Source organism: Lepisosteus oculatus, chromosome 6 (genome assembly GCF_040954835.1).
Source record: "Lepisosteus oculatus isolate fLepOcu1 chromosome 6, fLepOcu1.hap2, whole genome shotgun sequence".
NCBI classification, from domain to species: Eukaryota; Metazoa; Chordata; class Actinopteri; order Semionotiformes; family Lepisosteidae; genus Lepisosteus; species Lepisosteus oculatus.
The window spans coordinates 26329402-26343636 of record NC_090701.1 but is presented as its reverse complement, the minus strand read 5'-3'; the positions used below and the strand labels follow the sequence as shown (position 1 = coordinate 26343636).

General features: G+C 38.5%; 1 protein-coding gene across 2 annotated transcripts in view; it reads left to right on the top strand.

Moving 5' to 3' along the window:
* LOC107078252 (uncharacterized) overlaps positions 1 to 14235 on the top strand; it is a 28780-nt gene that overhangs the window by 9980 nt on the left and 4565 nt on the right. For both annotated transcript variants that reach the window (XM_069191122.1, XM_069191121.1), the window contains exons 4-9: positions 1833 to 1886; positions 2693 to 2731; positions 3421 to 3468; positions 5137 to 5244; positions 12680 to 12733; positions 14125 to 14172. In XM_069191122.1, the coding sequence (XP_069047223.1) occupies positions 1833 to 1886; positions 2693 to 2731; positions 3421 to 3468; positions 5137 to 5244; positions 12680 to 12733; positions 14125 to 14172 (351 nt within the window). The remainder of the gene's footprint in view (positions 1 to 1832; positions 1887 to 2692; positions 2732 to 3420; positions 3469 to 5136; positions 5245 to 12679; positions 12734 to 14124; positions 14173 to 14235) is intronic.

The following is a 14235-nucleotide window of genomic DNA, read 5'->3' as shown; positions in this document are numbered from 1 at the left end:
TCTTTTCAGAATTAAGCTGTATATATTGTATTGTGTCATCTGGTTAATCATCTTTCACATCTGTGATTAGTGTCCTTGGGACCTTTGTACCCATAAGTAAAAGCAGGGTTGTGTGCTTTTTAGCCATCATTCTGTGACGATGGGTATTTCTCCCAGTTACTCCCTCACCCCATGAGGCAAGGTGTCTCCAGTGTTTATCCCTTCGCCTTATGAGGCAGGGTGTTTCAAGGGTTTTCCAAACTCTGAGTGGCTTGGTTGAATCCAGAAAGGAGACTGAGCTCATTGTCACTTTGTCCACGCAGTTGAGACTCAGATGACTTGTAATGAAAGGAGCAATGTGCCTTGTAGTGAGCTCACCACTAGAGTGCAGTGTTTACCGCAGTATATTACTTTGTTGAAATATAATGGTAATATGGCATTATCCTCATTACCTTGTGAGTCTCTTGAGCATCCTGAGAAACAGAAACCAGTTTTTCTGAGAAAGAAAGATCAAATGAAAGCAGCAGTACAGTATGTAGAAATAAGAATTTCTGTCCAGAAACAGTTATCAGTAACAGAGTGACAGTACAGAAACGGATGTCTATTTGCTAGCCCAGTTTTAGGGGATGTTTTCTTTGCTTAACACCACTGGTCTCTTGGCATATGTCAATAACATAAGTTATTAGTTGTTTATTTGATTTTTTTGACAAGCTAGATTTTGTTTTAACTTGACAGAAGAATTCTGGTATTATAACCTTATATAACCTTCTCTATATAACCTCCATACAGTATATGCAGATAGAAAAATCTGCATATCCATGTAATAATTTCTTTTATTACTTAGGTTTACCCCCCACCCATCTCAAACATTTTAAGTGTAGCAAGAATAAAAATTTTAAAATGCACTTTAAGTAGTCTGATATTTTGAAATGGGGGGGTTTTGCAAGACAAACCCATATAAAGCTTTTTTCTCCTCAGTGGTTACTGGCTGACTTTGTGGAAACATACAATACAGTCTGAAGCATAAACTTTGGAACCATTCATCTCCTAAAATGTTATCGTCTAATTTATGAGTGGATATTGTTGTAAACTATCCTTTTGTGACATAGTTATTTAATATATTTTCAGAAAGCAAACTCTTCCTAACATGTACCAATACTCATAGTTTATGACATACATTTACTATACTTGTATACATATTTATGTCCATTTCTCTATAAGCTTAATTGGAAATTTTCTTTTAAATTAACTAAAGATTTGCAGTAAAGTAGAAAAACAAGTATCCAAATTGGTAGAATGCTCTACCAATAATCCTACAATTCAGGTTATTTTTAATAATCTCTCTGTTGCCTTGAAGCCTGGAGGTCAGGAGAGGTTTCTGTGTTTATTTTTGCAACTTTGTCTCATTGTCCTATTGTTCATGTCCACGATGGTGGTGGATAGGGTCCAGACCACTCCACAGCCATCCAGAAAAGGTCTGAGAGAAATGGACAACACTAACACAAACTGTTTAGACAGCAGGTACATGGGTGTGCAAGATATTAGAAAATATAAATAAATGAGATACTCCATGAAAATTCCTAACATTTACCAACCTTACATCTTAACATTGTCTTGAGGTCAATGGTTTCCATATATCTATGGTTATAAGACTTCATTAACACTAGTGTTAAGGCCCAATGATGATACAGAGCACACTAAAGCCTGTAGATCACAGAAACACTTCTCCATCTCTGGAGAGGACTCCAGAGGACTGTTCAGGAAACCTGTAGTCTCTAGGTGTGAGGTTTTCACTAGAGAAGTGTCCCAGGAGCCCAGTGTCTGTTGTTCACAGCTGTGTTTCTGTTCATCAGGTGACTCCAGACGTACAGGACGCAGACAGTAAGCAGAGAAGGAAGAGAGAAACGGTAAGAAGCTCTCAGCATGGCAGCTTCAAAGATCAGAAAATAACTAAAAATCATTAGGTCTGTGGCATTTGAATCTCTTCACATCACCCAGTTTGTTTCTTTTATTTCTATGTTATCTTATTTTCTCATTTGTGTTCAGTACAGTGTAAATGACATTGGCAGTTCCGCTTCCCTGCTAACACTAGACCTGTGGTGTGAGGCTCTTTAGATTAGTAATGTGGAGAAATATTGCATATAACTACAGCAGTGAAGTGAATTACTGTACATGAACAAGGAAATGTCAGGTCAGTAATGGTTTTTTCTTTAAAAAATCTTTTGATCTGTAAAGATCATTGTTCATTTCTGTTGATGGGCAGTGTAGCACTGATTGGCGATTGTCAAAGGATTAGGAGAGGGAGCCCCAGGATGGTGTTTAGATTCCCTGCCAGGGATTAAGCTGATGGTGTGGAGTCTTAGATGTCTTATATACAGTACTGCTCTCATTTGTAACTGTTCTTAGTATCATCACAAACTGGGATACATTTTAAACCTAAGGCACAGATTGCTGCTGGAGTAGTCAGCAATTTAATCATATTTCAGTTTTTACCACAGAGAGGAAAAACTGAAAAAAATGAAGATTTAATTTTATTTTATAAAAAGCACACGTGTCTCCTATTCTTTAGTAACTTCAATTTAAGGGTAAATAAATTTGATCTGAAATAAAAAGTAATCTTAAAAGGTTTCCTTAGTACATGATTTCTTCTATAAAGGTATGAAGGTACATACTGTATACTGTACAATTAAGCAAATGTTTCCCTCTTTTCCAGGGTACCCCATCCCTGCTGCCCAGCCCCTCAAACCCCCCGGTAGGTAACATTCGCACATGATGCTTTTCTGTTCTCTCAGTCTCTATTTGCACTTTAACTGGAGGTTCCTTGAAAATAACACAGATCTGGTAACTGGAATGAAGACAGCATGGCAGTAGAACTGGTCAGGCTCCACAATCCAGACGTCGATAGTTTGTTTGCAGGAGTGGAGAACAAGCTGCGCAGCTGTGTTATTGAAGCTTGTACCCTGGCCTCTTTCAAGAAACAGTTGGATGAGATTCTGGATCAAGTAGTGCATGGCTTTGGGAAAGCTTGTAACAGGTGTTTTGAACAGTGACTCTTAATTTATCATGTTCTTATTTTTAGATGACATTCAGTTATATCATCAGTTCATCCTCGGTCTTGATTTTTTATAACTTCTTATGAGTGATCCAGCCTGGGCTCAAAAGTTCCACCCAGCCCTTCAGGGTTATACATTGATTTAGTTGATCTGATTTTTTGGACAAAAGTTTAAAATAGCCAAACATACTGTAGTTTCTGGGTGTGCGGCCCCAATAGCATGGAGATGAAGCCCATATCTTATCCCTCTTGGCTCGTATTTATCTGAGGTACTTCTTATTTGGCTCAGGGTCTTCTCCTGTTCCTTTTTGTGTAGCAGTCTACATGTAGACACACTTCTACACAAGTGATTCCTTTTGCTTTGTCATCACTGCGTTTCTGTTTCTCAGGACTCCCGTGATGCCCAGAAGAAAGGGAGAGGGAAGCTAAAGGAGAGGGTAAGCAGCTTTCATGATCTTCGCACAGAAAAGTACACACTTCAGCCTGCTAGGCCTCCATCTGAAGAGAATTACATCTGCTCTAAAAGCACTGTGCACAGCACAAAGGATTACATTGTCCTCGAACAGAAGGACGTAAAATATATTTTTTACTTTCAGTACTTTTCTGACTTACAGTATTTACAGCCTGTAGAGGTTTAAAAGGAAGTTTTTTAGTGCCATAGGATGGGGTGTCTCTCAGTGAAAACACACTGCTGCCTAGATCACAGGCAGGACTGTCTTGGATAAACTGCTGTGGTCACCTGCCTCGGGACATGAGGAGACAATTCTTTCACTGACATTAGTATTAACAACCAGACATTACTAGGGGTGCAATTAGAATTTTGCTAAGGGGGAATGAGGCTTTGTATCATGTACTGTAACAGCAGTTCTGGGTGTAAAATGAGCTCTTGTATTTATTTATTTTTTCAACTGTAATGTTGTGCTATGTGACATGCTAATGAAAATTAGTAAATTGTAATTTAGTGACCATTTAGTGAGTGAGAAATACAGTTTTAGTTTTACTATATGTTAATATACAGGTAATATGGTATTATTGTGCTCTTTTTGTATTAGTCCATGAATCAAGTACATAATGTCTAAAAGAGTCCAGACACATCCACACACATGATTTGGAGAAACATTTCTTCAAATATCTTTGTGGTAAATGATATAGATGGGTTTCCACATAAAGTATTTTTCCCACAAGCTTCAAGAAAAACAGCAAACAACAAACAAGAGTGATTCAGCCCATTTTTCTAACCCCTGTATGATTATCCTGTTGTGGGGAGAAACTGCATTATACACTGTACATACAGTACACTATGAAGCTTATTGCTTATTACTGACACAAATTCACTTAGTTAACTGGAAAAGTAGCAATCTATTTTTGTAGAAGGTGCACTGAGACATTATAAAACAGACATGACAACATTTGTCATTGACAGGGTAAACAACAGGGGGTCAATAGTGAAAGCCACAGGCTAGTTGTGTGTGTGCCCAATATTGGAAGCAATCTGTTCTGCATGCTTTACACTAGATTGCAGATGCTGTTTTGTGGAATTCTGACCTGTTCCTCTTAGACAGCCTGGACAAACATTTACCTGTTCACTGATTTTTGAGCTCCTGATGCCACATGTCATGCCAGCTTTGCAAAGTGAGGTCCTAGGATTTGATCAATGTAATGCTGTGCTAATGAGCATGTATTTTTTAATTTAAAGGAGGACTTCAATATGATTTACACAAAAATGATAGATGCTCCAACAGCAGTGGATTGACAGTGATTTGCAAAGGGTCATTTGTGTGGCCCAGGTCAGGCTTATAGGCCTTCTTGAGTGAAAAAGGGGGAAAAAAGGGGGTGTACCTAGTCCCATTTTTACACTTTTTGGGAGTATCCATATGTGGGTCTGTTTTACTGTTGTGGTTCTATACTGATTTTGTTCTCTTGAGGGAACCATAGAAAGGAATTGCCACTGAGGCTTTCAAAGTCTTTGGTTTTATCCAGGTTTTGAATAAAATATTATGTTGACAAAACCAAGAAGGATCTGGCTGCGTTTGCAATGCACTCTATGTACAGTAGGTGCAAGTTTCTTTTTAATCAATTGTATACCTTCCCCTACTCCATCAAAGGCAAAGGGGTGGAAAACACTGCGTGGAGACAGGGTACCACTAGAGAACAGCAGGGGCCTTGCAGAGACAGTACTGGAAATGATTCAGGCTCGGAAACAGCAGCAGCAGGTGCAGTATCTCACTCTTTCTTTTTACACATTTACAGCTGAATGAAGTATTAATCCATTGTTCAATCATGGTTTACTACAAGACATGATTGACAGTCTTGTTTTGAAGACTTTTGAATGTGGGGCTGCATTAGCTCCATTGCCAATTAAATATACTTTTCAATCTCTCTCCTGGCCTCTCTGATATTCTTTTTTACCTGTGATTACAATGCATTGTGTTTTCTTTATCTGGATCCTTTTATTTTTAAATAAGATTATAAAATGCTCCCATTTTTTTCTTTTCTTTCTTAAACCATTTGGAAAATTGTTGTTTAAATTACTTTTGGGATTAATTTGTTCTTTCCATTAAGAAGAATCTATTTAACCTGTTGCCATTTTCCACTGATTTCATATCAATCCCATTCCATTTTACTTCTTTTAACAGTGTCCCAGTCCCTCAAAAGCTTTCCAAAAATTAACAGACAAACTCTTCTAAGGGGGCCTTTGTCTGTAAAAGGGAGGTTCATGGTATTGAAATACAATCTTTAGCCAAACATATAATACTGAATTTGAAATGCAGTTTCAGATGGTTTTGGCCATTTTGTAAACACCCACCACCAAAGAGATAGAACCATTCCGTAAGCAATTGAATAAATTATTTCAAGTTGAAGGCATAATATTATCCCACCTGTATTATGCTGAAGAGACTGGTCTCTTCAGGCATTCACTCCCAGAAAATATAAAAGCATACCAAACATCTACGCCAGGATGTAAAATTGGGAAGGAGAGGACCTCAACTTTACTGTGTGAAAGTGCTGATGGCTTACACAGATTGACACCTATAGATGCCGGCTAGTCTCAGAGATAGAGGGTTCTCAAGGATACAGTGAATGAGCTTCAAGTAGTCTATTACCATTCCACAAAATGTTGGTTTAGTTTTTACATATTGTTTGCTCAAAATGCAAAGTATGACTCATTGGTAATTTAAAGCCAGCAATACTTGACACATAATTCTTCCTTTGCAGTAAAGTGAGTGCACACTGTACTGTAATACAACACAGTGTTCAATACGGTGTATTTATATAGACAGTACAGTGCAGTAATATATTAATAAATGGTACAGTTATGTATTTACATATACTGAAAGGAGATATATAGTACATACAACATACAGATGCAGCCATTCAAAATGCGCGGGGGATACCGCATTATTTTCCGGTGCGCTTTACGCAGTCTACCGCGAGTTACCGGTAAATACCGCTAGTTACCGTAAATTCTCCTATAATACCGCAAGAAAATAATAGTATCCAGAATTTCCGCAAGGTGGAGCTAATAAAGCTCAACCTCTCATGTTTGAGCTGTCGCCATCAAAGTCTTTAACGAATATATTACTAATAGTATTAATAATGAATGACCTTGGACAAGCTGTAAACTCAAAGTATTGCCCTGGTCCACATTATTTTTTTCATTAACCGTCTTTGTAAAAGTAACACCACAGCATTTTGCAATCACGCATTTGTTTCCAATCATGCAAAGTACAGTGATTCCCCATGCCTTTCACATGCTCATTAAAGAGATTGATTTAGGAACATAAACATATTACTGTATGCAAACTGTACTGTATACAGTATTTATATGTATATTTAATGTCTTAACTGTGCCCGTTTAAGTATTGAATATTTATGGAATTTTACCACTGAAGGGAAATCTTAGTACCTAAGCATGAATAGGAGCAAAATTTTGGACCACGCAAAAAAATTTAATATAGTCTTCTTTAGGTGTGAGGGCAGGAGTGGATCGCAGAAGGCATAATCAGCAAATTAGGAAAACAAAGAACAGGACAGGTGAGACGTTTATCCAGAGAGCGAGTGATCAGAAAAAGGAACAGCTGTTACGCCCAGGTTTTAGCTCTCTCTCTCTGCTGAATGAATAAAAGCATTTTATTAAAAACGCTTTTGCGTTTGTTTGGGTATTTACTTTGTAATCTGTGGTTTACATCTACTGTATTGCTTTGAGATGCCACTTTTAAAGGTGATATGTAAAATGAAGTTTTTTATTATTGTTATAGAGAAACATGATCAGATTTTCCCTGGTTCAGAAAAAAAACGATTAAAATCTGTAATTTTCCCACTTGTATGTCATCGGAAAATACAAGAAGTTTCTGCTTTGTGTAAGGATGGTATCAAAAAGTAATCTTAGTGGTGAGAAAGCTGTGTTCCTCAAAGCGCTTTACAGGATAAAAACAACAGCAATAGTGTTAAGCTGGGCAAACGATTTTTTTATAGAAATACAAAATGAGATATAATGATGTGTTCCGGCTAAGACATTAACGAGTACAAACCCCCTCTCTGCGGGAGTGCAGGCTGTGACGAATTAAACCGGTTTCACAGGTATTTTCAAAGTAGAAGGGGGGCGAGATTTCCAGCGAAAGACACCTCCCCCCCTCAAAAACCAGTAAGTAAAGTACTTACTAGTTAAGAAAGCTAGGCTCCTCAATGAAATCGCTTTAACATGCTAATGCGTTGTTGTAACAGTCCGGGCGTGGCAAGCTTCTAATGTCAACTCGACTCGATTGGAAGATTTTATGATAATACGATCTATAGTTGAAATCTGAGCCTAAATTTTAAAAAAAATCATTTTCAGAGAGCAATCATGCTGTGTTTATGTAGAAAAAGCGATTAGGTTTATGAGCAATCTAATTACTTATTCGTTTAAAACGCTATATAAAATAAAGTTTATTATTAATTTGGACAGAGCGGTGAACATTATTATGGATAAGACAAAGATAACGATCCTGATCAGTTTAGAAATCTGTGTATGCTGTAAGGTTTTTACTTCTTAAACTTTTAAAATACACGTTTCGAATAGAAATAAATAATCTTCCTGGTACAGTATGTACAGTATAGCAAACAGTACGTCTTTTTTCTCCAATCAGAGGGGTTAGACGCTGGGGTTAGATCCCCGGCGAAACACATTCCATAAGATTCAGCGCTTTTATATATGGCCTTTAAAGGTGGTTCTCAAAACGCTTTACAGGATAAAAACAACAATAATAGCAACAACAACAATATTGTATTTCATTGCACTTTGAAAACCAAGTAATAACTTAACTATATGTGCAAACGTTTTATGATATGTCGCTGTTGTGAATGTCTGTGGAGTGTATCTTATTTGCCTGTCTGTCCTGGCTCTCTCACTCGCCCTCCCCCCTCTCTCCCTCAATTCAATTCAATTCAAGGTGCTTTATTAGCATGACAGATGGGTACAATCAGTGTTGGGTATTTACTTTGCTTTGAGATTCCACTTTTAAAGGTGATATATGAAATCAAGGCTTTAACTTGCTTTAACTCCGCAATGTATTTAAAAAATAAAAAACGATTACAATCTAATCTTTCCACGTTTGATCCCAAGATCCCAAGAAAAATAAATCTAAATTGGGAGAAAGCTATGCTGAAAGTTTATTAAGATACTTAGAAGACAAAGATATCAATTTATGTTGCATTTGTCTAATTGTGAATCAAAAAACACATATATTTAAACCCGCGTTTGCGATTTAAATCAAAACGCGATTTAAATCAATATAAATGTTTATATTGTAACGCCTAGGTGACTATTCATTGTTATTAAAATGACTTAAATTCGATCATGTTGTGATATTTACAAATATAAATTTGTTTGGTGCGAGTGAGGTTTTATTTAATCTCTGACCAAGGGAAACGTTTTATTTTTTCAAATAAATGTTTGTTAAGAAAAGAGTCATGGTTCCACAGTGGGATTTGATCACAGACCATGTGACATGGGAGTCAGGAACCTAACCCACAGCGCCACCGGCAAGGTCACATGCAGAGTGCTGAAAAAGCACTACAGAAACATTATCAACAGACAATGTACAGCGTGTACTATTCTTGTGTTGCGGTACATGAATATAATTATATCGTTATTAATTTCTTTAGATATGCGATTCCATATTATATTCCCTTTTAATCAAATTCTAAAAGTATGCTTGTTGACTCCAGTATCTCGTTAGTTAAAGACTTCGATGCTTAAAATGTTTAGGGAGAAATGGAATACTGCTGTGTATGTTTTCTTTAAAGTACCGAGACCAGCCATATACTGTATGTTTAAGTTCCAAAATTAATATCATTTATGGCCTTCACACAAGCTACAGTATGCTCCTATTCTTTTTATGCTCATGTACTAAGATTTCCCTTCAGTGGTAAAATTCCATATAAATATTCAATACTACAACGGGCACAGTAAAGACGTTTACTGTTAATCTTTCTTCGACAGACCAACGGACCACGAGTGCCCCTGTCAGTCAACCAATCAAGTACCACGGTATCAGGCGTCATCGTGCGTCACAATGCGCGACGCCGTAGCCAATTACCTCCGGTACATGTGTGTACCGTGCACTTTGAATGGCTGCATCTGTACATATATTCTCATATAATAATGTGTTTGCGGAGTGGTGGCTAAGGATCTGTGCCTATGGCTGGAAGGTTGCCAGTTCAAATCCTGCAGCTGACAGAGGAATCCTACTCCATTGGGCCCCTGAGCAAGGCCCTTAGCTCCAGGGGTGCTGTACAATGGCTGACCCTGCACTCTGACCCCAGGCTCTCTCTGTGTCTGTGTGTTTCATGGAGAGCAAGCTGGGGTATGTGAAAAAGACAAATTCCTAATGCAAGAAATTGTATAGGGTTAATAAGTGATGCTATGTTATTAGATGAAAAAAACATCATTTGTGATTGTGCTGTAATGGGCACCCCATCTGTCTTATTAGACTGTTAAACTGAGGGTTTAATATCCTTCGAAGCATACCAAATTCTGAGCACAAGACCAGAGCAGGTGAGAAAGTGTCCAAACAAAGGGACAGCTTGGGCATTGGCATGAAAAGCTGTATAGATTGAGTTTAATAAGAGAAGAGGGCAAGAGGCCTAATCTGATTGAATTGGCCTACCCTATCCCTGTGCTCACAGAGGAGTGGAATAGTTTGCCTTAAAATAGCAGATGCTAGTGAACAGTGTATAGCCTCAATGTCAGGATGTTACTGATGTTTATAGTGGTATTACCAGATTACTCAACAGATTTTTTCAATTATAGGGACATGTATTTGCTGAATGGCTCATTAAAAATATAACTACAATTGTTATCTCCTTTGTCATATTATAGAAAATATGATAAAGTTTTACAGTGCCTTGCGAAAGTATTCGGCCCCCTTGAACTTTTCAACCTTTTGCCACATTTCAGGCTTCAAACATCAAGATATAAATTTTTTATTTTATGTGAAGAATCACCAACAAGTGGGACACAATTGTGAAGTGGAACGAAATCTATTGGATTTTTGAAACTTTTTTAACTAATAAAAAAATGAAAAGTGGGGCGTGCAAAATTATTCGGCCCCTTTACTTTCAGTGCAGCAAACTCACTCCAGAAGTTCAGCGAGGATCTCTGAATGATCCAATGTTGTCCTAAATGACTGATGGTGATAAATAGAATCCACCTGTGTGTAATCAAGTCTCTGTATAAATGCACCTGCTCTGTGATAGTCTCAAGGTTCTGTTGAAAGCGCAGAGAGCATCATGAAGACCAAGGAACACACCAGGCAGGTCCGTAATACTGTTGTGGAGAAGTTTAAAGCCGGATTTGGATACAAAAAGATTTCCCAAGCTTCAAACATCCCAAGGAGCACTGTGCAAGCGATCATCTTGAAATGGAAGGAGTATCAGACCACTGCAAATCTACCAAGACCTGGCCGTCCCTCTAAACTTTCAGCTCAGACAAGGAGAAGACTGATCAGAGATGCAGCCAAGAGGCCCATGATCACTCTGGATGAACTGCAGAGAACTACAGCTGAGGTGGGAGAGTCTGTCCATAGGACAACAATCAGTCTTACACTGCACAAATCTGGCCTTTATGGAAGAGTGGCAAGAAGAAAGCCATTTCTCAAAGATATCCATAAAAAGTCTCGTCTAAAGTTTGCCACAAGCCACCTGGGAGACACCCCAAACATGTGGAAGAAGGTGCTCTGGTCAGATGAAACCAAAATCGAACTTTTTGGCCACAATGCAAAACGATATGTTTGGCGTAAAAGCAACACAGCGCATCGCCCTCAACACACCATGCCCACTGTCAAACATGGTGGTGGCAGCATCATGGTTTGGGCCTGCTTTTCTTCAGCAGGGACAGGGAAGATGGTTAAAATTGAGGGGAAGATGGATGCAGCCAAATACAGGACCATTCTGGATGAAAACCTGTTGGAGTCTGCAAAAGACCTGAAACTGGGACGGAGATTTATCTTCCAACAAGACAATGATCCCAAACATACAGCAAAATCTACAAAGGAATGGTTCACAAATAAACGTATCCAGGTGTTTGAATGGCCAAGTCAAAGTCCAGACCTGAATCCAATCGAGTCTGTGGAAAGAGCTGAAAACTGCTGTTCACAAACGCTCTCCATCCAACCTCACTGGGCTCGAGCTGTTTTGCAAGGAAGAATGGGCAAGAATTTCAGTCTCTCGATGTGCAAAACTGATAGAGACATACCCCAAGCGACTTGCAGCTGTAATCGCAGCAAAACGTGGCTCAACAAAGTATTAACGCAAGGGGGCCGAATAATTTTGCACGCCCCACTTTTCATTTTTTTATTAGTTAAAAAAGTTTCAAAAATCCAATAGATTTCGTTCCACTTCACAATTGTGTCCCACTTGTTGGTGATTCTTCACATAAAATAAAAAATTTATATCTTTATGTTTGAAGCCTGAAATGTGGCAAAAGGTTGAAAAGTTCAAGGGGGCCGAATACTTTCGCAAGGCACTGTACATGTTGTACACATTGTTGGAAACAGTGCAAAATATTTCAGTATTGTTTAATTTCTTTGAGTAGCATATCTGGGTACTTGGCTTATTTCCTCCTCTTGATGGTAATCAAGAACTATAGAAAATAGAAGATAGAATCAACAGAGGACTGCAGGAGATGTTCGGCCCACATTATCTAGGCAATTTGTCCACATGATTATACATTTGGTCAAGGGGGCCTAAAGAAAAATTGGAAAACATTATCTCGTTTTTCATTGCCTTACAATTTTAAAGATGAGCATACATTTAATTTTTCATACAGTTTTGACAGACTTTCATAGCTAAAAAGGCTGCTACTATGAAGCAGTGACTCACTGCTAATGCTTTTTTGATGACTTGCTGACAACATGAAATTTCATAGTTAAAAATGACCATCAAAACTTCAGAGCAGATTATAGAAACACTTCTCCATCTCTCTTCCTCCCTGTCAGCCTAGAGGAGTCTGGTTTCTAATCATTTGCCTTTGAGGATGGCACAGTTCGGACTGAAACCTGCAGTCTCTAGGTGTGAGGGCTCATCCTGATCATCACACTAAAGTTTTCACTAGAGAAGTGTCCCAGCAGCCCAGTGTCTGTTGCCCACAGCTGTGTTTCTGTTCATCAGGTGACCCCAGACGCACCAGACACAGACAGTAAGCAGAGAAGGAAGAGAGAAACGGTAAGCAGTTCTCAGTATGGCAGCTTAAATGGTCAGAAAATAACTAAAAATCATTAGGTCTGTGTCATTTCCATCTCTTCACATCACCCAATTTGTTTCTTTTATTTCTACATGTTATTATATTTTCTCATTTTATATTCCGTACAGTGTACAGTAAATGATGTTGGCAGCTGTTTCCCTGCAAACACTTGACAAGCCACGCTGGGGCCTGTGCTGTGAGACTCTTCAAAGATTTTAGATTACAGATTTCTGCTGTAGTAGTCAGCAATTTAATAGTTCAGTTTTTAAAACAGAGATGAAAAAATTGAGTTTTTAATGAAAGTTCGGGAGGAATGAAAGTAGCCGAGCTCATTCGAGACAGCTGCTGCAATTCCCACTAATCCTGACGTAAGCAACCGGTCTCCATATATATCAAACGTCACTCGTTCGTTTTCTGCATCCCTCCTCCACCCCCTCTCCACCTTTGCAGCTACCCCATTGGTTGCATGGAGGTCCTATCCTCCCCGTCCAACGGCCGGGAGGTTGGCCCTTAGCCAAGCGAGTTACGCCAAATCTCCACATCTCAATAAATGATTCTAATTTCTCCCAAGCTTTCGGCTGCCTTCATTCCTCGTGAAATACAGATTTAAGGTCATTTTCTAAAAGGTAGAAAATGTTGCATGGTGAGTATTCTATAACCAAAGATTAAAGTTGGTCAAAATTACCATTAAGAACTAAATGTTATCACTAAATGCATTTTCTTATTATTTTTGGCAGTTTAGCTGAACACAGCGCTTCCTCTAACAGTAGCAAAGATCTAGTAGCTGAAATGAAGACTTTAGGGCAGGAGAACTAATTGGGCTCCACAATCCAGATGTCAGTTCCCTGGCTTCTTTCAAGAAGCAGTTTGTTAAGATCCTGGATCCATTAGCTACTAGGCTAGATGGGCTGAATGGCTCTTTCTTTAGTTTTTGCGTTACCTTTAGTTTTTGCTTTGATTCAGGGGTAATGTGCCTTTTGACCCTGAAAAGTAGTGCAAGGCTTTGAGAAAGCTTGTTACAGGTGTTTTGAACAGTGACTGTTTCCACTTATAACTTACCATGCTTTCATTTATTTAATCTCATCTTGGGTTGTGATTTTTTATAACACTGATTGTAATATTTAATCAATGTTGCTGCTTTCACCAAGTAGCACAAATTAAATTAGATCTTCCTTTTCTAAATCCACACTTGCTGTCCCAAATAAAATGATGTGTCTCTTTGTTTCAAAGATTTTTCTTTAGCTCCAAATCTTCTCACGTTTTCTTTTGTGCCTTAGTCAGGCTTTGAACACAGCTGCCACTCCAGATGGGGTCTTTTAAGAGGAACGCCAATCCCTCTGCTTTCTGTCTTAGTCGTGTCTCTGTTTTTTAGGGTTACCGTGATGCACCCAAGAAAGTGAAAGGGAAGGGAAAGGGGAGGGTAAGTAGTTTTTAATGATCTTCACACTCCAGCATACCAGGGCTCAGTGTGAGGAGGATTTTA